Source organism: Gekko japonicus, unplaced genomic scaffold (genome assembly GCF_001447785.1).
Source record: "Gekko japonicus isolate JY-2015 unplaced genomic scaffold, Gekko_japonicus_V1.1 scaffold141, whole genome shotgun sequence".
NCBI lineage: Eukaryota > Metazoa > Chordata > Lepidosauria > Squamata > Gekkonidae > Gekko > Gekko japonicus.
The window spans coordinates 540,716-563,805 of record NW_015176455.1 but is presented as its reverse complement, the minus strand read 5'-3'; the positions used below and the strand labels follow the sequence as shown (position 1 = coordinate 563,805).

The following is a 23,090-nucleotide window of genomic DNA, read 5'->3' as shown; positions in this document are numbered from 1 at the left end:
CGTGTGGATCCCGGTGCGCACGCCGCATGCACGTCACAGGGAAGTGACGTCATGACGCCAGGCACGCTGGGGGTGGGTCCACGACCATACAAGGGAAAACCATAGAGTCAGAAGCAGACTTAAAACAGTGATTCCGCACAGCACTTACTACAGGACTATATTCCCGATACATTTTTTGCAAAGGTATATGTACAGGCAGCAGGCCTTCAAGCCATGCCTACTATATGTATATTTGGGTGTAAGTCCCATTCAATTTAAGCCCTACATGCAACTTCCTCTTCAAATTATTTTCCTTCCCTCTTTGCAGGTGCTTGTTTCTTTGCTTAATTAATTACTGCCTATTAAGTAGCAGTGGCTGAGGCTTCTCTGAATGATCCTTACTCAGTTCTTGTTCTGTTTGCAGCCCAAATGATTTCTTATTACTTTTTTTAAATTTTTATAACTCAGTATGAAACTAAAATAATGAAAAATAAAACAATTAATAAGCAGTTTGTTTGGCTGCAAAGAGAAAAAGCAGTGCCCTCTGCCCATGAACAAGGACTTATTAAGGATCATTCAGGAATTCTGCTGCTAGTGCTTATTAAGTAAGCTGAGAAATAGAAGCAGCCAGGAAAAGGAATGCCAAAAAAGATTTAAAGGGACAGTAGAACATAATCCACATAGGTCAGACTAGCTTTGTAGTTGCATTAGAGCAGGTATGTCCAACAGGTAGATCGCGATCTACCAGTAGATCGCGGTGGGGTTAGAGGTAGATCACCAGCCCCACTTGGTCTCACTAATGAGCAAGAGCGAAGTTTTAAAGATTGCGCAAGATCAGCCTGGATCAAAACTTGACCTACATTTAACACAAATAACTCCGAATAAAACTTAAAGAAAGTTATTGAGACAGTTAAAGAAAGTTATAACTCAATAAAAAATAAAAAATGTTCGCAGTTCTTTCTGGATCTTCGTCTCTCTGTTTTGTTTTTGCTTATTTTGCTTACCAGTAAATGACAGAAGGTGCATTATAAATGGGGAGGGTGGAACCCAACTTTAGTGGGTTAAAATCTAATTTGAAACTTTATTTTCATGGTGGTAGATCACCGGCACTTTTGGCCGGAAAAAATAGATCACTACCTGTTCGAAGTTGGACATGCCTGCATTATAGGTATAAAATACCACTGCAAATCAAGTCTGGGGGAAAAGATGGACAATGCAGAAAACACTGGAATCCATCAAGTTAGCATTAGATGGAGTGAGCTCCCATCTCTAGTTCCAGCTCCTGCCGATCTAGCAGTTCGAAAGCAAGAAATTGCAAGTAGATAAATAGGTACCACTTCGGTGGGAAGGTAACAGCGTTCCATGCACCTTGGTGTTTAGTCATGCCGGCCACATGACCACGGAAACGTCTTCGGACAGCGCTGGCTTTTCGGCTTTGAAACGGAGATGAACACCACAACCCTAGAGTCAGATTCGACTGGCTTTCAAGCAAGGGAACCTTTACATTTTGCCTAATATTACCTTTACCTTTAATATTAGCATTTGGGAAAAATTTAGGTGGGAAAAAACTGTTCCACAAACATATAGCCATACCCAAGGAGTGAAAAGACTCTGGAATAAAGATAGAGAATAGTTGCTCTTCACAGAAAGCAGAACAAGAGGCAACCAGCACAGTCCCAAAGACCACACATGCTTTGCCAGGTGTCTGAGCTAGTGTTGGCTGGCATGAATTATTTGGCATACCTAGAAGAGCTGTCCTGCAGGCACGGACCTGTTTCTGTCCACAAAGTAGTCTGTGTGTCAAGTAAATCCAACTTACTTCCATCTCTTCCTAGGTTTCTTGTCAGGTTTCATATCTGTTTCAAATAGTTTCTCCACAAATCCAATCAGTCTTTTTTTCTCCTTTTCCTGTTCCCATCTTTATACCTTTCTCCTGACTACCCCATAAGCCCCCCCACACACACACACACACACACACTGCATCAGACTAACACACTCTTCTCCTTCAGGTCCCTCCCTAACAAGCCACACCACTTTAATGTAAGAAACACAGGACTATGTGGCAGGAACCCACAGCAGTGTGAACCCAGTTTCCCAAAGTTAACAAGGCATGGGAAGGAACCACAGCATAATCATGTTCCAAGGTTCTCAGATGACCACAGTGGCACAGGAAGGAGTACCAATATAGTGGTTTTGACACTACTGGTATATTGTGAGTACTGGAGATCAATTTCAGTCACATAGTAGTGTGACCAAGAAATGGAACACTGGCTGGGCCTTTGCAAAGGAATGGGTGATGCTTCAGGTAGGAGGGGGCTTGATGCCATTGGTTCCCATTAAGTTCTATAGGATAAGAGTAAATGGACTGTTACTGCAAGTCTGTTGAGGCAGGGCCAAAACTTCCTGAAATGGCATCCAAAGATGACCATGGAGGTCCAATAGGTTCATATGGGAATAGGCAGTCATTAAGGTACACAGCTTCCAAGCTGCATAGGGCTCTAAAGGTCAATACCAGCACATTTAATTGGGCCCAGAAACAAACTGAGAGCCAGTGTGAATGGAGTGATATGGTCCCTGTGACCCACACCGGCCTGATTCTGGTGTGTTCTGGCTGCAGTATTCTGTACCAATTGTAGCTTCTAGACACTCCCTGAGGATAGCCCCACATAGACCTCATGGCAGTAATCTAATCTAGATGTTACCTGGATATGCACCACAGTAGCAAGAGGCTCAGAAAAGGCTGAAGATGGTGAAGGGCATTCCCAGACACCACCTTCTTATCCAGCTGGAGGCCCCTTTATTTTCTCTGAGTGATACAGACAAATCAGACAAGTGACTTGATCAGCTGCAGGTTATCTATGACCACATTTCATTAAATGCCCCCTCCAGCTGATGGAGATTGTGCTAATAATAATTATTAATTATTATAAGTATTAATTTGTTTTCATAGACCAAACCAGGTATAAAAGAGCAAGAGTCCAGTAGCACCTTAAATATGTGGCAGGGGGGGACGTGAGTCACTGCTCACTTCTTCAGACTCACAAAAGCTCATACCCTGCCACATATTTGGTTAGTCTTTAAGGTGCTACTAGACTCTTGCTCTTTTATACTGCTCCAGACAAACTAACACGGCTACCCATCTTGATCCAAGCCAGGTATGCCATCCAAATGTTGAAGGGCGTGTAATTCAGAAAAGAAGTTCAGGGTTAAATCTACATCTGTCAAAAGTGTCTCAGTAGAAGGTAGAAAATAAAAGTTAAACGTGCAAAAACAGGGTTCACTGCAGGGTCACATACCTAAACTTTTGAAATTCCTGCTTGCTTTCATATTGCTATGCCATCCTGTATTCTCTTAAGATGGGAATAAAATGGGAGGGGGAGAAATTTCATTTAGGAAAAACAAATGTGACCATTTTGCGATGTGCTGATGCTCTCGAGCACTGCAAACTGATCTACTAGTCTCTGAGACTTGTGTCATAAATGTAGTGGAATTTTAAAAGAATAGACCTCCAGGGTAATAAATAGCTTCAGATAAATCTTAAACAGTGATGTGCTGAGAAGCCTTATCAGTATGTGTTCCTTGCAGTAATTATTTATAAACCTGGTCCAAAAAAATAAAGACCACAGCAGGGGATGGGGGAGATGCTGGAATGTGGCATTTAATAGCCACATGAAACATTTCTGGAAAAGTTTGTTATATATTAGAATAGACTCCTTTTTTCCCCTGAAACACCTATTTTACTGGTGGTAATTCTTTTCCTCGAATAAATGGATGATCCTCATGGGCATAAAAAAAAGTGTAGGTGGTGGAATGGTGGGGGGGGGGGGCATGTTCTTGCATACAAATACAAAGAGCAGGGGGAAAGTCATTCCCTAGTTAATTTGGCCCCCATATTGCCTTGTTGCTCTTTTCCATGGCTCAGCCAAAGGGACATTTCTGACATTCTTGGACAGAAAATAATACAGTGAAAGATGGCCAAAAGATACCTGAAATGTTCCTGTATTCAGAACAGTTGGGGGTGTCAGTTTCCATTAAGGAGAAAGCACATGGGGGAGACACGTGTACCTTTCCCCTCATTCATATCAGGTTTCCAGTGGCTATATTTTTTTAAGGCAAAATTATACACTGGAGTTTCAATCACAAGTACCCAGTGTCACATGTAGTTTCACTCTCAGGGCTAAAATCAGGAGCCCTTGGTGCTGTGTGCCATTGTTCCATTTGGTGAGCCACTGCAGGCCAAAGGATGTGGTGTCATCGGGTATGAGAAGGGTTCCTGGGCTCTGGTGTTTCCTCACCCGCCCAGGCCACCTGTAGGCTCTTCCATAAACACAGGCACCTGGAAGGACTGCAGAGGATTCCAGGTCAGGAGGAGAGTTTGTTTGGGCAAAAGCAGTATCCATTGACTTGTGACAGCTGACTCTGAACGCTTGCTCAGTGGATTCCTGCAGCTCAGTACTGACACCAAGTGTATGCACAGCCTGCCTGACTGCTGATTTTATGTTGTGAGCTTTCCTGCCCATCTCAAATAGAATGGCGATAAAGACTCTGCAGCAATAACCCATTCTCTTCTGACTGCTAGACCAGCCTTGTGCATGGCCACAAAAGGTATAGCTTTATTGACCAGCTACATACACCTGTATTAGCCCAAAAAAGAGCTACTGTTTTAAAAGCCTCCCTGCTTAGACCTCTAGAGACAACTGCTACCCACCCTGAGTGACCCAGTTTGTCCTGGGATATGCAGACCAATTGGTAATTGAATCAGGAGCAACTTGCTGGGCTCCCACTAGTCTGCTTACTGGTACTACTGGGCTAGAATGCTTATTTTAAAGCCAAAGGAAATGGTCCCATTGGTCTTTCTGACTGACTGAATTATATTAGTTCTTCTAGCCTTTCGTTTAGCCCTGCTTATGACCTCACAGAATTGGCAGACCAGTCTGCCAGCAGGTGTTTAGTTTTTATTACATTTCTCCTGTGTTAATCAACCCAACTTATAACTTGTAATTATAAATATATATAACATAACTATAAAACAAACGCTATCACATGTAAATCCAGCTAATCCTACCAAATAAATAATATAGCATTCGTCATTGGTATTAAAATACACCATATGTAGTTACAGAATTTAATAATTAGAGCAAAGACTGATTGAACAACAGAATTTACCTGTTTTTTATGTGAAGATTACTTTGGGTATATTAGAAATAATAGGTGTCAAATGTTGTGGATTCCAATTCTGTTATTTAAAAAGCAAGTTGCTAATCGTTATGGTTGCAGAGTCGTATCCAAAAACAGCTGGGTCTGCAAATGATGTAGTGTTCAGGGAACCAGCTGGAGCAACTTGCATAATAACATTCCCCCTTCTCGGCCCCATATATAGCTCCCCTATGCCCACTACGAAGGAGCTGCAGTGGCTCAAGTGGTTAAGACACTTAACTGCAGGCTAGAAGGTCAGTAGTTCAGCAGTCGAGACCCGAGTGCTGCATGATGGAGTGTGCTCCCGTCTCTGGTTCGAGCTCCTGCCAACCTAGCAGTTCGAAAGCAAGAAATTGCAAGTAGATAAATAGGTACTGCTTCGGTGGGAAGGTAACAGCGTTCCGTGCACATTGGCATTTAGTCATGCCGGCCACATGAGCACGGAAACATCTTCGGACAGCACTAGCTCTTCGGCTTGGAAATGGAGATGACCACCACAACCCTAGAGTCAGATTTGACTGGCTTTCAAGCAAGGGAAACCTATGCCCACGACACTGATCTTTGCCAAAATGTATTTATCTCATTTGTAGTTGCCCTTTCTGTGTGTGACTCAAGGCAAATTACACGAGGCAGACGGAAGGTCAGACGAGTATGCAAATTCAGCATGTATACACAAAATCTTCAGATTTTGTACATTGTATTATACCTCATTTTATACCTCATTTCCATCCAAGTAAGGTCCTCATGAGGGCAAATGTGAAAACATTAAAACATTTGGACATTAAAAACAGTATTTAAAATTATAAAATACTTCCATTAAAAACACGTACACATATAACAGCAAAACCAGGGAGGAGGACTTATGAAGGGTATGCCAAACGAAACAAAAAAAGTCTACACCCCCCCTGGCAGAAGACACCAGCAGAAGGAGGCGGACAAAATGGGAGGGAACTCCAAATTGCTGATGCCACAACTGAGAAAGCTCTTTCTCAGGTTGCACTTGTCTAGCCTCAGATGGTAAGGACAATGGAAGCAGGCCCTCCAAAGGTGACTGGAGTGAACAAGTAGGTTGGGGGGGGAGGCCCCTATGTATGTTGGCCCCAAGCCATATATGGCTTTAAAGGTCAATATCAGCACCTTTATTTAAGCCTTAAGCAATTTGGGAGCCAGTGTAGATGGAACCATACTGGAATGATATGGTCCCTACAACCCACTCAGCTCAAGACTCTGGTTGCCACATTCTGTACCAACTATGGCTTCCAGTGTTTAAGGGCAGCCACATGTAGAGCACATTGCTATAATCTAATCTAGATGTTATTACTAGGGCATGCACTACGGTGCCAAGAACTTCCCTGCCAAAGCTGGTGAGAGGCACCCCTGACCACCGCTGCCACCTGTTTATCCAACAGGAGGGCTGGGTCCAGGAGCACCCCTGAGCTACAAAACTGTTTGTTTAGGGGGTATGCAACCCCTCCAAGAACAGGAAATAACCCATTTCCTGTGTCAGATCTTCTCTCCCCCAGTAGCTCCTCCATTTTGTCCAGACTAAGTTTCAGATTGTTAGCCTACATTCATTTCAAAACCTTGCTCAAGAATGCAGACATCAAATGAACTAACTCATTCTTCAGAACCTGATTTTCTTTTGCAAGTTTGGGCATTGAGAGACTGTCAGGGTACAGAAGCAGTTTTGCTTTATCATTACAAAATATGTACAGGATTCCAGGAAGCTCATTTTTCAATGCATAATTAATGTCTTTCTTGGTTGAATCTTTTAGAGTGAACTGACAGGTCTCTGCCATGGTGCCCACTGACACTTTACTTGGTGCCAACCAAGTGTTTTCAGAAAGTGGAGAGAGCCAGGTGGAGCTGTTGCCCGGCACAGCTTCTGATAGACCATTGAAGATGAGAATGGCTATGCAGATTAAAATAATGTTCCTTTGGCAGCAGCTGCCACCACAGTGTTGGTTTTATACTTTCTCTCATTCCTCTTTCCCAATGTATTCTTAAAAATTACCCCTCTTCATTTGGGTACATGTATGGCTTTGCCTCAGGCAGCAGCCATTTTGTCATTGTCTCCACCTCCCACAGCAGCCGTTTTATCATAACACCCAGCATCCTGTGTCAGAATTCCAAAGGTGCCCACAGGCTCAAAAAGCTGGGAGACCCTGTATTAAGGTGTTTCTTTACATTTTCCTATTAGCCAGTTACATTGGATAAAAATCACATAAAATATGGATCCATTCTCATATGGCTAACTGTGACATATCAAAATGGATGTCTTCATGTTGTGGCTCATTAGAAAGGCAAAGAAGAAGAAGAAGAGTTGGATTTATACCCTGCCCTTCAGTCGGAGCGGCTTACAATCTCCCCAGGCCTGTAGGGGGCATTTAAATTGGGGGGGGGGTAATTTTTTTTGAATTTTGAAATGTTTATTAAGATCAAGTATAACATATCAAAACATACAATAACTGCAAAACATTATGCAGAAGTCTTTAGAATCCGAAATTACAAACCAATCGGTTAGTCACCAACAAAACATTAACATACATCTACAGTTAAAACATAATAAGACGGTATCAATTCCGTTCACCTATACAAAAGTGCTGTTTAAACCATAAATTCCAATGAATTGAGTCAAGTCTGTTGCTCTGATATACAAGAGGAGTCTGGGCAGTAAGGTGAAGGTCAAGGTGAAATCAGAAGTGGAGCCATGTGTGGTAGTTCGTCCTAGAGGGAAGCACGTTATGCTCTGGGGGGGCATAATTTTTTAAAGAACCCTTTCCTGGGTGCCAGTGAATAGAAGTGGACTTACTTCCGAGTAGGCCAAGTAGAAATGTAAGTAGGTATAGTGTGAGGTGAAGGGAGGGAGCGGGGACTAAACTTCCCCATTTATGGAAAGTGAAACCTGTTTTTCTCTAAGTTGCTGCCCTGAACTCCAAAAGAGAGGGGAACGTATGAGGAAGGAGCCGAGCAGGAAGATGCGGTGCTCTGATCCCCCAAGCTGCAGCCTGATGCCGCCACTGCTTCTGCTGCTCTTTTGGGCACAGAGCACCACAGCACTGAGGGACAGTTGGCACCGCTGCAGCAGGGTGCTTCGTGATCTGCAGGGAGGGCGGGCAGTGCTGGTTGCCTCTCTTTTGCTTGCCTCTTGCCGGCTGGCAAAGCAAGCAAGCCCCACCTCCAGTCCCACACTGCTAATATTGTTAGATTAGCAGTGTGGGACTGGAGGTGGGGCTCAGCTTTCCTTGCTGAAGAGATACAGAGAGCTTCGGGGGGGGGGGGGGCATGAGGCTTGCCCCTGGCAGTGGCAAGCATGGGAAATAAGTTGAGGGGCCTGAACAGGGTGGTAAATTGTGAGGCCCTAGTAGGCCCCAAAATGCTTCACTGTAGCTACAGGCCTAAATTTCCCCTTCCTCTCCCCACAACAGACACCCTGTGAGGTAGGTGGGTCTGAGAGAGCTGCTCTTGAGAGAACAGCTCTGAGAGAACTCTAACTGACCCAAGGTCACCCATCTGGCTGCATGTGGAGAAGTGGGGAATCAAACCTGGTTCTCCAGATTAGAGTCTGCTGCTCTTAACCATGACACCAAAGAAATAAGCTACAATTGTCTAGTATACTATAAGAAACTATGTTGATTAGGTAAAGCATCATATGCAGTCAACTGTATAAAGATGTGGGGGAAATAGACTTTTCCCTTGATTTATGCCTTATATAACAGGTGTCAAACATACGGCCCGCGGGCCAGATATGGCCCCTGCAGGGCTCATATCTGGCCTGTGAGCAACTGGCTCTCTCCTGCTTCCTTGTCTAGGGCTGCTGCTGCATCACAGCTCACTTTTGCCCAGCTCCCTCTGCTGTTTCCTGCTTCCTTCCAAGCCTCTTTCCTGCTTTCTTCCAAGCCTCCCTTCCCTTCTTTGGCTGAGGGCTGCTCCTTTGGAAGGAAAGGAGCCGGCAAAGAGGGAGAGAGAGCCCCACCCAGGAGAGAGAGCAAAGTCTGAGTCCCATGGCTCCTTTAAGACTAGCAACATTTTATTTCAGGAATAAACTTTTGTATACTTCTTCAGAGGAAGGGAGGGAGGGGAGAGAGGAAGGGAGGGGGGATGGATAGGTGGATTCTTCCCTCAAGCACAATTTACATTGAAATCATTGTACTCTGCTGTTTTCTTTTAACCTTGATATCCCTCAGGCTCTCACACATACACACATGCACAGGGTGTGTGTGTGTGTGTGTGTGTGTGTGTGTGTGTGTGTTAAAAGGAAGGGGTAGGTTGAGATAAGGGGAAAGGGGAAAGGAGAAAGAAAAGGAGGAGGAGATTGGATTTATACCCTGCCCTTCACTCGGAGTCTCAGAGTGTCTTACAAACTCCTTTTCCTTCCCCTCCCCACAACAGACACCCTGTGAGGTAGGAGGGACTGAGAGAGCTCTTTCAAGGACAGCTCTGACAGAACTATGGCTTGCCCAAGGTCATCCAGCAGCTGCAAGTGGAGGGGTGGGGAATCAAACCCGGTTCTCCCAGATTAGAGTCTGCACATGTAACCACTACACCACACTGGCTTTAAAAGAAAATTATTTTTAAAGGAAATTATTTTGGTTTATTCTGAAAAGTTTTTTTTTTTATTTTCGATTAGATTTATCTGTGCCCATCTGGGATTTTGTTTTCTTTCGAAAAGACCCTGATTAGGAATTAGAACCCTTGGATTGGCCTTAATTGTTTAATAATCCAATTCCATTGGATTCCATTGTTTACTAATGGAAGTAGCTGGCTAAGTATTTAAAATACATTTATGATTCCATATATTCTAGTTCAACATGTCTCCCTTTTCCCTCACTGGCTGCCTTTCCTCACTCCCCGTTTACTTTTTCAACTGTTCCATTATCATCACCAACACTTGAGTATATTTTGCCCAGTCTGAAATCAACACATTATTTCAATTGGAGAGATCCCCCTCTCTAGTTTAAGCAGATGAAGAAGAAAAAAGAAACCTAACAGGTCAGCTTGCAAGCTTTATTAGTGGAAAGGAACAAGAGCCGAGTAGCACCTAACAAAATTTGTGGCAGGGCATGAAGTTTTCTGAGTCACTGCTTGCTTCTTCAGATACAGCTAAAACATGAGTCCACTGGTCCTTATATCTTGGAGAGTGGAGTGATTTCAGATGCCAAATGACAATAGCATGCATTGGTAATGAGACAGGGAACTTAGATCTACATGAAGTAACCAGTATCGTGTATGGCTTGGTCCTAAGTCACAGGTTCATGGGAAAATCAGGCATGGTAGGCATACATCCTGCTAAAAATTCACGTACACTCCTGAATTCCAAGGTTCCATTTTTTCTTCCGAATGTCTCATTAGAGTTTCTCACAGACCTGTATTAATTGTAAAGTTGTAAATGCTCTGGGTTTTTATGTGCTTTGTGCTTCTTGATTTTTTAGTACTTTTGTTGGCTGGCTTTTCAGGGTTGCTCATTTTAAATGATGTTTATGTTTCGTATGATTTCATCTTGCTTTATTCTGTGAGCCACCTCAAGCAGGTCTCTGAAGAGATACCATGCAACTGTTTTAAACACATAAACAAAGCCTACAGCCTGGATGTGCCTGCGTTCAAAAATAATTTCCAATTGTAAGGGACCTGCAGGAGCAGGGCTTGCCAGAGACTTTGAGAGCTGGATTCTAGACTTCAGTTGCATAAATTGTCCTGACTCAGTATAAGGCAGCTTTTCAAATATATCTGAACCATCTGGTGAATGAGCCTAAGTACCACTCAAGAGAAGATCTAGCTGTTTGTAAAGATTTTTGTTACATTTCCTTTTTAGATATAAACGAATGTGACACCGGCAACCCATGTGCACAACTGTGCTACAATATCATCGGCTCCTTCCTCTGTCAGTGCAATCAGGGCTTTGAGTTAAGCCCTGACAGAATCAACTGTGACGGTGAGCTTCTGTTTTCTAGATCGGTGATTTGCAAAGGATGTGGGAGGTGGGGGGAAGGGAAGCGGGGAGCCACTTCAGTTGAGCTTGCACAGTGCTGGTGATACGAAGCCAAAGACACTCTAAGTTGTTCTTGATCTTTCATCCGAAGCCAAGGTTTTAAAGGGGGCTTTTATTAGCAAGTTCCCTAGCAGCTATATTTACTGCCTTCTGATCCAGCCAAAGTTAAACACTTTGAAGTCCTGTTGATTTTATTGGAAGAATTAAGCACATGCTGCAGCTGTCCGCCTCACACCAAAAGCTCCCAGCTATCTGGATTGATTTGAAAATGGTTGATAGTGGCTTGGCGGTTTTAATGGGTGTTGTTTCATTATTTGTGTTGCTCCTCTGATGTTGGCTAATATTTATGGTTTTATTGTGTTGACTACTGGTAGTTTTTATGATTTGGTTTTCAGTATTGTGAGCTACATGTTGTGGGTTTCTGCATGGCCTGTATTACCAGATTTATGTTGCTTTTTATTTCCTGTTTTACTATGCTTTTTTGTTTTGGTGTGTTTGTTTGCTTGGTGCTATTTTAGGGCTGTTATTATATTGTTTTGTGTAAGCGCTTCATTAGTATTTAGCTGAGCGTGGAGCAGAAATGCCTTGAACAGATAAATAAAGTTATATCCATTTGAAGCCAATGTATCCTTCACTTTGCAATTAATTGAGGGCACTTTGTGGAGGGCCCATTGTTCAATCAACAGAACGTGTTTGGCATGTACAAGGTTCAGTTGCTAGCATCTCCACTTAAAGAATCTCCTGTGTCGAGGCTACAAAGGACATTTTGCTGTAGGCCCTGAGTCTGAATGTGTTTTGTTCTAGCACTGAACGGTTGTTTTATTTTTGCCATCAGTTCAAACTGTGTCACTATTTTGCAGATGTTGATGAATGCAGAATGTCCACCTTTAGGTGCCAATATCAGTGTGTCAATGAACCCGGGAGGTACTCCTGTGTGTGCCCAGATGGGTACCAGTTGGTCAGAGGGATAAATTGTCAAGGTGAGCATACTTCTCTTAAGACTTTTATGTCTGCAAGATTAACAGGAATGTGTAAACCATAAAAAGCATAGATAACTAAAGTACTTAGTTGTCACAAGGGCATCTCTGTATGGTACAAATCTGATTAATGCAAAAAGAGTTCGGTGGTCTTAAGCCAGGGAAAATAGGTAGGTAAAAGAGGGCTGATTTAACTTTTCTTCCCTTCACCAGTTCTCCCCCACAGCCTCTCTGCTACCTTGGTTTATGTCCAATCTCAGAGCCAGCTGGACTGAAAAGGCCAGGGGGAAGGGTTGCACATGATAATCTGCAGTTGGTGGAAGGGTTATGCACTCCAGTCTTGCCTGCCAATTAATTCTGCACTAAGCTTCTGAATCCCAGAGCCAGGAGGCAGCATCAGGGGAAAGCCTCAGCCTCTGTGCCCTATTGTTGGCCATCCAGAGGAACTGTGTGAAACAGGATGCCGGGCTAGATGGACCATTAGTCTGATCCAGCAGGGCTTTTCTTATGTTCTTATGTCCAGCCCCTATATTATGGTTAGCAGGCAAAACCAAGGTGGGGAAGTCTTGGTCTTCCCTGAATATGTAAACTGACTATGGCCCTTTCTGCACTCTCCTTTTGATCCATGTTCACCGTGGTGTCCTCCAAGTAATTCTGCATTAAAATTGAATTCAACCTTCTTTTTATTCCGGGTTTTTTCTCCATTCTGCATTACATTACCTCCCTTCAGTGGTCAGCCCAGTCTCAGCCTGCTGTTACCCCCGGGTTATTTGGATGCTGTTTTGCCCTGGACTCAATTTGCCTCGGCTTGAACACTGAGAAAATCCAGAGTGGCAGGCAAATGCGGAAAAGACCTATACTGAATATTATTGTGTTTTGAGGTGATACTTGGAGCTATCTGCAGAGTTAGATCTGTGATGGTCCATTCACACATACCAGTCCTCTAAGAGGCAAATATGCTTGTGCAAAGTAGCCCTTAGTGTGTACTTTAATGGTTCATTTAATGAAGTCCTGTTGATGAAACGTTTTGTCATCTCTTCTTCACTTACTGCGTTTGGAAACTTGCTTGTGTTGTTTCATTTCTTTTCTAATTTAGATATAAATGAATGTGAAGTGGGTAATGAATGCCGGGAGGATGAAATGTGTTGGAATTACTATGGTGGGTATCGCTGTTATCCAAGGAATCCTTGTCAAGAGCCTTACGTCCTTGCGTCAGAAAAGTAAGGGAAACTACTCTAGCAACCCCTTAACAAGCATTGTTTTCAAAATTAAAAACTAACGGTCTGCACATGGATGGAGTTCGTTTTTCAGTCATTGTGGTTTCTTTTACAGTCGCTGTGTCTGTCCAGTATCCAGTGCCCTTTGTCGAGACCTGCCATATTCCATTGTACACAAATATATGAGCATCCGCTCAGATAGATCCGTGCCATCTGATATCTTCCAAATCCAGGCAACCACCATTTTCCCCAATACTATTAATACATTTCGGATCAAGTCCGGAAATGAGAATGGAGACTTCTTTTTGAGAGTGAGTATTTTGAGTGTGCTCCTAAGGTTACTTTTGAGTTCAGGCTTGGTGCTCTGGAGGCAATGGGGAAGTCATGTAGACATGGGGAGTTCACAAGCAATTCCATTCCCGAATGACTTGTCGCTTAAGACTGAGATGCTAGGCCAATGTCAGCAGTTTCATGGATGTAGGGGAAACCCTATTGGCTCCTTGTGTCACCTGATTCCTGCTTCTGAACTGGTAGTTACAGTACTACCTTGTAGCCATCTACATGGGTGGCACAGCAGAGCCCATAGTTCAGACTGGCTGCTTCTGCATCTGGCAATCTGCCACCGTGACACAGGTAGTGAGGCATCTGAATCCTTACTTAAGGTTTTTAAGCACTCTCCAATCTAGGCAATCTGCAGGCTCAGAGAAGGTAAGTTTCAACAATACGCTTGTGTCATATGCCATTCTCTGGGATCTACATTGCAGGGTAAAGATTGGGACATAAACTTTGTGTTTATTGGGATCGTTTTTGAATTTAATATTTATTTATTTAATTTATACTCCACTTTTCTCCACAACATTTTCTCCTTTTCCATTTTATCCTTGTCCTGCACTCTAAATAATTACACATTTGTGTAGGAGTTTTTCATGTTTTCCTCAAGTAGAAGAAGGGGTGTATATTTATCTAAACATAAATGGAGGGCACAGGCAAGGGGAACCTGACATTTTTCTCAGATTTAATCTACATGTTCAGAAGGAAACACATGATATCCCCTCTAGCATGTGTTTGGTTTGGTTTGGAGAGCCAGTTTGGTGTAGTGGTTAAGTGTGCGGACTCTAATCTGGGAGAACCGGGTTTGATTCCCCACTCCTCCACTTGCACCTGCTGATGTGATCTTGGGTCAGTCGCAAGCTCTGGCACAGCTGTCCTTGAAAAAGAGCAGTTTCTGTCAGAGCTCTCTCAGCCCCACCCACCTCACAGGGTGTCTGTTGTGTGGGGAGGGGAAGGGAAAGGAGTTTGTAAGCCGCTCTGAGACTCCAAGTGAAGGGCGGGGTATAAATCCAATCTCCTCTCCTCCTCCTCCTCCACCTCCTCCTCCTCCTCCAAGGTGGTACTATTTTAGAAAGCTGGAGGGAGACCACATGGTTGAATCCTTCTCCCCTTTAAGAATTCCCTACTTTTAAGAAAACCAGTATGTGCTAGAGCCTGTCTCCTTTCTACAGGTGGGGAGTATTTATGCATGGATATTTCCAGCATGCTAGCAATTTGACAAATTCTTCAAGATGTACCTCTTTCATAATCTACAGTAACAGAACACAGGCATGCTACTAAATGGCTCAGAAGAGAAATGTTGCATATTTCTAGCTGAAGACTTTTTGAATTTTTGTTTTTCAGCAAACAAGCCCAGTGAGTGCAATGCTTGTATTGGTAAAGCCATTATCAGGACCGCGAGAACATATCATCGACCTGGAGATGCTGACAGTCAACAATATGAATTATCGGTCAAGTTCAGTCTTGAGGTTAACGCTAATTGTAGGACCATATTCGTTTTAGGCACTGCAACTCAGTCCTTCGCCCACACCCAGAGCAGCCAAAGAATTATCCTCTTAAAATGAAGCACTTATGACTTTATTTATAGATTTTATGTTTGTTTTGGGGGGGGTTTAAGGAAAAAACTTTATTAAGGAAATCAGTACTTGTAATCATGCTTTTGCTCGTATAGTTTAGAAGTAGTATATGTGTTTCATAATATAACCTGGGCATTGCCACTTTTTTGTATAAAGATTGCATTTCCTCCTCCCTGTATAATGATACCTATATCAGGCACCTACCTGTAACAAAATATCTTTGCTTCTATGATTTTATAATATGTGATCCTTTTCCTAGAATAGTAGGTTATTACTGTCAAAAAGAGAGCTTCTGTGATTTTAAAAAAACTTTTTAAAAACTAGTACTCTTCCACTGTAAGATTCAGGGTGTTAGATTTGTTCTAAATACAACACTGCCTTTCTAATGAACATGAGAGCCTACCTGTAAGGGCGGCTTCATTTATTTCAAAAGAGGAAGCTGGTCCGTGTGTCCATTCTTTGGCTGCACCGTGGAACCATACAAGACATTCACACATACACTGAAATGCCCTGAGGATTGAGGGACATGAATAAGTCCTACAGAGATGGAAATCAAAGGGGATTAAAATGTGCTTTATTATTGGCTTCATCAGGTTTCTAGATTTCCTGCCTCCCTTTCCCCCCTCTATATAACTATATGGAGTCATGGTGATTTTTAGTGGCTGATATCCCCAGGAGTCACCAGAAGTAAATTTAGCAAGCCCGCACACCATTGTTCTTTCCAAGAGAACCTTCCATGGTTCAGGGTCAGGTGGGTAGCCGTGTTGGCCTGCAGTCGAAGAGCAAGATTCAAGTCCAGTAGCTCCTTAAAGACCTAACAAAAATCCCAGGGTATAAGCAGTCAAGAGTGAAAGCTCCCTTGATTAGAGAGCTCTGACCCCCCAAAGCTTATACCCTGGAAATCTTGCTGGTGTTTAATGTGCTTTTGGACTCGAATCTTGATCCCATAGTTCAGTGGCACAAGGTCCCAGGTTTAGTTGAGTTTTAAAGGGATTTCAGAAATCAGAATTGGGAAGAGCCCTGCCATAATACTAGGCTAGGTGGATCAGTGGTCTGACTCAATATGGCAACTTAATATTTTCATTTATGGCGGAACATATATTCACCATTCACTGTTGGGGTGGGGAGCCAAGCACTGCACATGAGGGGATGGGGAGGGCAAACTGTACTCCTGAAGCCGGGGGGGGAGGAGGATTCTCAGGGCAGTGCTCCCCTCCAGCCACCCTTGCAATATATAATCCCTCCTTACATACCTCTCCACCCTGCCCGCTTGCCTCACTGAAGGGCATTTTGCTCATATGCAGGGGTCATTTGGGGGGGGACGCGGGGGGACGCCATCCCCCCGAGTGAGGTGCGGGAGGGCGGGGCCTGGAGCTCCCTGCTGGTGCCCGCTGGAGGTCGCCGCCGGCTGTGGGGAGGACACACTTCCGGTGATGTCAGGGGGTGTGGCATATGCTAATGAGTTATGCTAATGAGTCCCCCTAGCTCTTTTTCTACGAAATGACCCCTGCTCATATGTAATACATTTGTGTGTGTTCCTCCTTTTTAACTGTTTTATAAGAAAGGTAGTTTCAGAGAGTAGCCATGTTGGTCTGCAGAAGAGCAGCTAGATTCAAATCTGTTAACACCTTAGAGACCAACAAGAGTTGGGGGGGTATCAGCTTTTGAAGGGAGCCTTGACTCTCGAAAACTCAGACCCCGAAAATCTTGTTGGTCTCTAAGGTGCTAATGGACTTGAATCTAACTGTTCTTATAAGGAAGGGTGGTGGTCGGTTTTTTTTAAAAAAAATCAGTTTCGTAGACATCTATTTGCTCTTGTACTGGGTTTTTTAAAGCGTAATTTAGGATTAATGAACATCATAAAGAGAGAATGGTTTGTGCTGGGCGTTTCCTGAGCTGTAGATACTGGACAGATCTTTTCTATTTAAACATACCACTCATTAACATTTTATCTTTTCCGAGAAAAATGGGACATAAGGAGAAAGCTTTGCCAACAATGAGTGAAGCTCCCAGTGGAAAACATCATTCTGAGAAATATTTCTGTATGAGTATTGTTGCTTGTTTCAGCGAACAATCTTCCTAGTTCTTGAGCACAGGAAAAATAGTATATATTTGTATACTAAGATGCCACAATCTAAAAAACAGCTGCATGTAAGTTGTTCTTTTAAAAAATTAATTTGGCTTAGGTTGGAGTATTTTCAGAATATGGGATCCAAGGGCTGGCTTCCATTTTTTAAGCTTTCCACAATATGGCATTGACTTATTCATCCTATGTATGTTTTATAACTCAGATTTGCAATTCTAATGTACAGTGTTCATAAAATTCACAGTAGAACTTGGAATGAATGACATCCTCTTGTAATATGTAAAGCCTTCTCATTTCTTTTCCAAGGCATAATATAGAACTCTTTGATGTAAAAAATTTTAAACAAATAAATAGACCTACCTTTTAATGGACTAGTTTCATCTTGCAACTTATTTTATATGTATTATTTGTTTGCAGAATTTCTGTACTACTTAGAAGGCAACGCTGCTCTCAAAACAGTTTAACATTTAAAACAAGATCACATAAAACCTGTAAAATACAAAAACAAACTTAAATGATTCCTTCTTTGTCACCATTGGAGTTGGTCCATCTAGCATTTTGTTCTCTGTAGTCTGACAACCTATTATACTTCTTCCATTTAAATTTGCTGTTTCTGAGGTATTTTCCTCTCAGACTTGGTCTTTGTGATCGCTGAGAGAGAGAGAGAGAGAGAGAAAGGAGAAAAGGGCAAAAGAGAGAGAGCTGAACAGGCTTTAGAGTTTAACTGCCTCATCTGATCCTTCCACAATCTCCACTATTCCATGCCTATTGAGATGCCTCAGAAAGCCCTCTTCAAGGAATGTGCCCATTGTGGCACCAAAATGGCCCACACTAATGAGCATCAATACTATCTGTTGTGTTTGAGCAAGGAACATAACATTGTCTTATGTAAGGCATGTCAACAATTCACACCAAAGGCACAGAGCAGCAAAGCTTCTAGGCTCTCATCCACCAGTACTCCATCAAAATCTCCTACTGTGACTGAATACCTTTCAAGACCACAGTCTTCACTGTCTGTTCCATTGATTCAGAGATCCAAACCCCAACAGCACCATTCTCAGTCCCCAACATTGTTGGTTTTGAGGAGGGCATCAGAACCACCAGTAAAGAAAGCTAAGGCCAAAATTAAACATAGAGGGGGGGGAACCCAAGTCAGATCCAAAGTGCCATTGCTCTCATTCCATTACAAAGCCAAAATTGGTTTGTGACGTGGAGGAGGTACTTGTTACACCACCTGAGATGCAGTCACTTCATTCTGTCTCTCCAACCTACTTGGTTTCAGAAGGGGAAGTTTTATTTGTTTGTTTGTTTGTTATTTCAATTTATATTCTGCCCTTCCCACAAACAGGCACAGGGCAGGTCACAGCAATAAATTCCAATACAATCTTAAAATGATCAGTTAAATAGATATTAAACATTAAATGAATACAATAAAACCAGTTAAAAACAGTTAGGCCGAGTTCAGACTGGCAGTTTGCCCCAATATAGGTGTGTGTGAGGAACGTTTCACAAGCAGATTAAAGGGGCCGTTCACACAGGCACATCTTTCCGGCATTCCCCACCCGTACTCAACCCGTCTTGTAGCGCTTGCCTCCCGGGTTTAAAAGATACCTGGTGAAAGTGGTAGCAAACCCTGGAGAGCCCGTTTATCCCGCTTCATTCCACTTCCCAGAAGTGTGAACGCTAACCGCTAAAAGCCGGGAACAGCCCGCGCTAATAATGTGTGCCGGCTGTTTACGCTGACTGACCTCCTAGCCTCACTCTGGCACCAGGAAGATCCAGGTGATTGCCTTGAAGAGGGGGTAGTGATGTTGCCGGACGTGCCTATGGCCCACAGCGGCCGGATCCTGTCCTATTTGCCACTGTGCCTAGGCACCTATGTGCCTAGGCGTCTGCCGTGAGGCAAATGCCGCTTACAGCCGCTCCTCCAGGCCAACAGTGTGAACACTCCCTTGCACCTCTTCCTGGTATGCTCCCGCATCAGTCCACGCATTGTGACCGGGAAAACCCGGAACAGTTTGTTCCAGCTCTTTTTTGCAATGACTCACTCCTGCTTCAAACTGCCAGTCGGCCTTAAAGTGAACTTGGCCTTAAAGTGGGCAGTGCAGCAAATTTCAATTTTCAGTTCCTACAGCTGGAAAGAGTGGGCCAGAGCTGAGCCATAAAGGTCTCATTAATAGCAGCATACCGCAACAGGGAGGCCAGCTGGTAGATGCCTGCTGCCTCAACCAAAGGCCTGGTGGAACAGCTCAGTTGAATTTGAACGTAGCTCCTGTCGAATTGAAAACTTCAAGGTCAGATCCATCTGCACTGGTTCCATGGCCCCTGGCTTTCCCACCTGTACCCTTGCAGCCATACCCTATATTACATATCTCCAGCTTATTTCCCAGAATGCGGAGAGTATTATGGCTTCATGTCTTGGTCAGATCCAGGTTTTCATAAGTATTCATGTATTCGAACATCTTCTGCATCAGCTACCACCCCTGCTCCTAGACAGGTAACTGGCACTGATCACACTGTTGAATCCAAAGAGAAAGAGAACATTATTGTTGGTTCTGAGCACAGCTCGGAGGCCCCTTCAGACCCTTCACCAGATAAGAGTTGGAAATGTGACACCTATCTCTCCAAATGAAGATGTGAAGCTCTTTGCAGAACAAATGCTTAGGATGGCACAATCCTTGGATATAGGTGTCAATACCATTAACCAAGGAGCTGTGGTGGCTCAGAGGTTAAGATGCTGAACTGCAGGCTGGAAGGTCGGTAGTTCAGCATTTCGAGACCCGAGTGCCGCATGACGGAGTGTGCTCCCATCTCTGGTTCCAGCTCCTGCCAACCTAGCAGTTTGAAAGCAAGAAATTGCAAGTAGATAAATAGGTACCGCTTCGGTGGGAAGGTAACAGCCTTCCGTGAGCCTTGGCGTCTAGTCATGCCGGCCACATGACCATGGAAGCATCTTGGGACAGCACTGGCTCTTTGGCTTGGAAACAGAGATGAGCACCAGATTCGACTGGCTTTCGAGCAAGGGTAACCTTTACCTTTACCATTAACCAAAGGCCCAAAGAAAAAAAATTTAGTCGCCTTTACTCAGATTGACCAGGAGCTGTGGCTTTTTCCATTCTGGAGGGCTTTATGGATATTACAAATGAGATCTGGAGTAAACTGGCATCCGTTCACACCACATATCCCCTCCATCATCCCTAGTGATGGAAATGCAACCGAGGTGTCATCAAGCTTCCCGTGCGGCCCCAGTGGACAAAGAAGGCAGAAATTGGACTCTATAGGCCACAAGACCTATTCTTCTGCAGTACTCAGTTTACTAATTTCATATTACCAGGGTATTGTGGCTAGTTAACAACTGTTTTTGTGGAAGAAATTATCTCCCTATCGAGCATCTGACAGAGAATAAGAGGCCGTTGGCCAAGATTTTGCAGCCTGAGGCAGTGTGATTATTGAAACAGCAAATTAATGCCGGGTGCCATGCTGCAGACTCATCTGTCAGGACGGTAGCTTCCTCCATTGTCTTGTGATGCTATATGTGGTTGAGGCCCATAGCCCTCCCTACTGAGAGAAGGCATAAGTTGAAAGGCCTTCGCTTTGACGGTTTCACATTTTTCTCAGAGAAAACTGTCATAAGAACATAAGAACATAAGAGACGCCAATGTTGGATCAGGCCAAAGGCCCATCCAGTCCAACACTCTGTGTCACACAGTGGCCAGAAATACCAGTGCCATCAGGAGGTCCAGCAGTGGGGCCAGGACATTAGAAGCCCTCCCACTGTTGACCCCCCCCCCAAGCACCAAGAAGACAGAGCATCACTTGCCCCAGAGCCCCTAGCTATACCTTGTGGCTAATAGCCACTGATGGACCTCTGCTCCATATGCTTATCTAATTCCCTTTTGAAGCCGTCCATGCTTGTAGCACCCACCACTTCCTGTGGCAGTGAATTCCATGTGTTAATCACTCTTTGGGTGAAGAAGTACTTCCTTTTATCCGTTCTAACCCGACCGCTCTGCAGTTTCATGGAGTGCCCACGAGTTCTTGTATTGTGAGAAAGGGAGAAAAGTACCTCTTTCTTTACCTGCTCTTTCCCATGCATAATCTTATAAACCTCGATCATGTCACCCCTCAGTCGTCTTTTCTCCAAGCTAAAGAGCCCTAAGCGCTTTAACCTTTCCTCATAGGGAAAGTGTTCCAACCCTTTTATCATTCGAGTTGCCCTTTTCTGCACTTTTTCCAAAGCTATAATATCCTTTTTAAGGTGTGGTGCCCAGAACTGCACACAGTATTCCAAATGAGGTCTCACCATTGATTTATATAGGGGCATTATTATATTGGCTGATCTGTTTTCAATACCCTTCCTAATAATCCCCAGCATAGCATTGGCCTTCTTTATTGCAGTCACACACTGTCTCGACATTTTCAGTGAGTTATCCACTACAACTCCAAGATCTCTCTCTTGCTCAGTCTCTGCCAGTTCAGACCCCATCAATGTGTATTTATATTTAGGATTTTTGGCTCCAATGTGCATCACCTTGCACTTGGCCACATTGAACCCCATTTGCCATGTTGACGCCCACTCGCCCATCCTTGACAGATCCCCTTGGAGTGCCTCACAATCCTCACTGGTTTTCACCACCCTGAACAACTTTGTATCATCCGCAAATTTAGCCACTTCACTGCTTACTCCCATCTCCAAATCATTAATGAACAAGTTAAAAAGCAGTGGACCAAGTACTGATCCCTGCGGTACCCCACTGCTTACCACCCTCCACTGAGAAAATTGCCCACCTACACTCACTCTCTGTTTTCTATGAACTAGCCAGTTTTTGATCCATAAAAGGACTTGTCCTTCTATCCCATGATTTTTGAGCTTACTTAGGAGCCTTTGATGAGGAACTTTATCAAAAGCTTTCTGGAAGTCAAGGTAAATAATATCTATTGGATCCCCCTTGTCCACATGTTTGTTCACCCCCTCAAAGAACACTAACAGGTTAGTGAGACAAGATCTTCCCTTACAGAAACCGTGCTGAGTCTGCCTCAATAGGTTTTGTTCATCTATGTGCCTACTAATTCTTTCCTTAATAATGGTTTCCACCAATTTACCCGGTATCGACGTCAGACTGACTGGCCTGTAATTTCCCGGATCTCCTCTGGAACCCTTTTTAAAGATGGGAGTGACATTAGCTACCTTCCAATCCTCAGGAATGGAGGCAGATTTTAAGGAAAGATTACATATCTTTGTCAGGAGATCTACAAGTTCACATTTGAGTTCTTTCAGAACTCTCGGATGTATGCCATCTGGGCCTGGTGATTTTTCAGTTTTTAAGTTGTCTATCAGTTTTAGGACCTCCTCTCTCATCACCTCAATCTGACTCAGGTCTTCCAACACCCCTCCTGAAATCAGTGGTTCTGGAGTGGGCAAGCACTTCTCATCTTCCACAGTGAAGACGGAGGCAAAAAATGCATTTAGCTTCTCAGCCATTTCCCTATCATCCTTCAATACTCCTTTTACCCCTTGGTCGTCCAAGGGCCCCACTGCCTCCCTGGCTGGTTTCCTGTTTCTAATGTATTTGAAGAAAGTTTTATTGTTGGTTTTTACGTTTTTTGCTATATGCTCCTCATATTCCCTTTTTGCCTGCCTGACCTCAGACTTGCATTTTATTTGCCATAGCCTGTGTTCCGTTTTATCAGCCTCACTGTGACTAGCTTTCCACTGCTTAAAGGAATTCTTTTTACTTT

The 23,090-nt window shown here is 43.7% G+C and overlaps 1 protein-coding gene across 3 annotated transcripts in view; it reads left to right on the top strand.

The window, feature by feature from the left end:
* The window catches only part of EFEMP1 (EGF containing fibulin-like extracellular matrix protein 1), a 77,029-nt gene extending 60,423 nt beyond the window's left edge, over nucleotides 1-16,606 (top strand). For all 3 annotated transcript variants that reach the window (XM_015426918.1, XM_015426919.1, XM_015426917.1), the window contains 5 exons: nucleotides 10,988-11,107; nucleotides 12,025-12,144; nucleotides 13,238-13,361; nucleotides 13,474-13,669; nucleotides 15,033-16,606. In XM_015426918.1, coding sequence (XP_015282404.1) covers nucleotides 10,988-11,107; nucleotides 12,025-12,144; nucleotides 13,238-13,361; nucleotides 13,474-13,669; nucleotides 15,033-15,191 — 719 coding nt within the window. In that variant the 3' untranslated portion in view covers nucleotides 15,192-16,606. The remainder of the gene's footprint in view (nucleotides 1-10,987; nucleotides 11,108-12,024; nucleotides 12,145-13,237; nucleotides 13,362-13,473; nucleotides 13,670-15,032) is intronic.
* The last annotated feature ends 6,484 nt before the right edge of the window (nucleotides 16,607-23,090 follow it).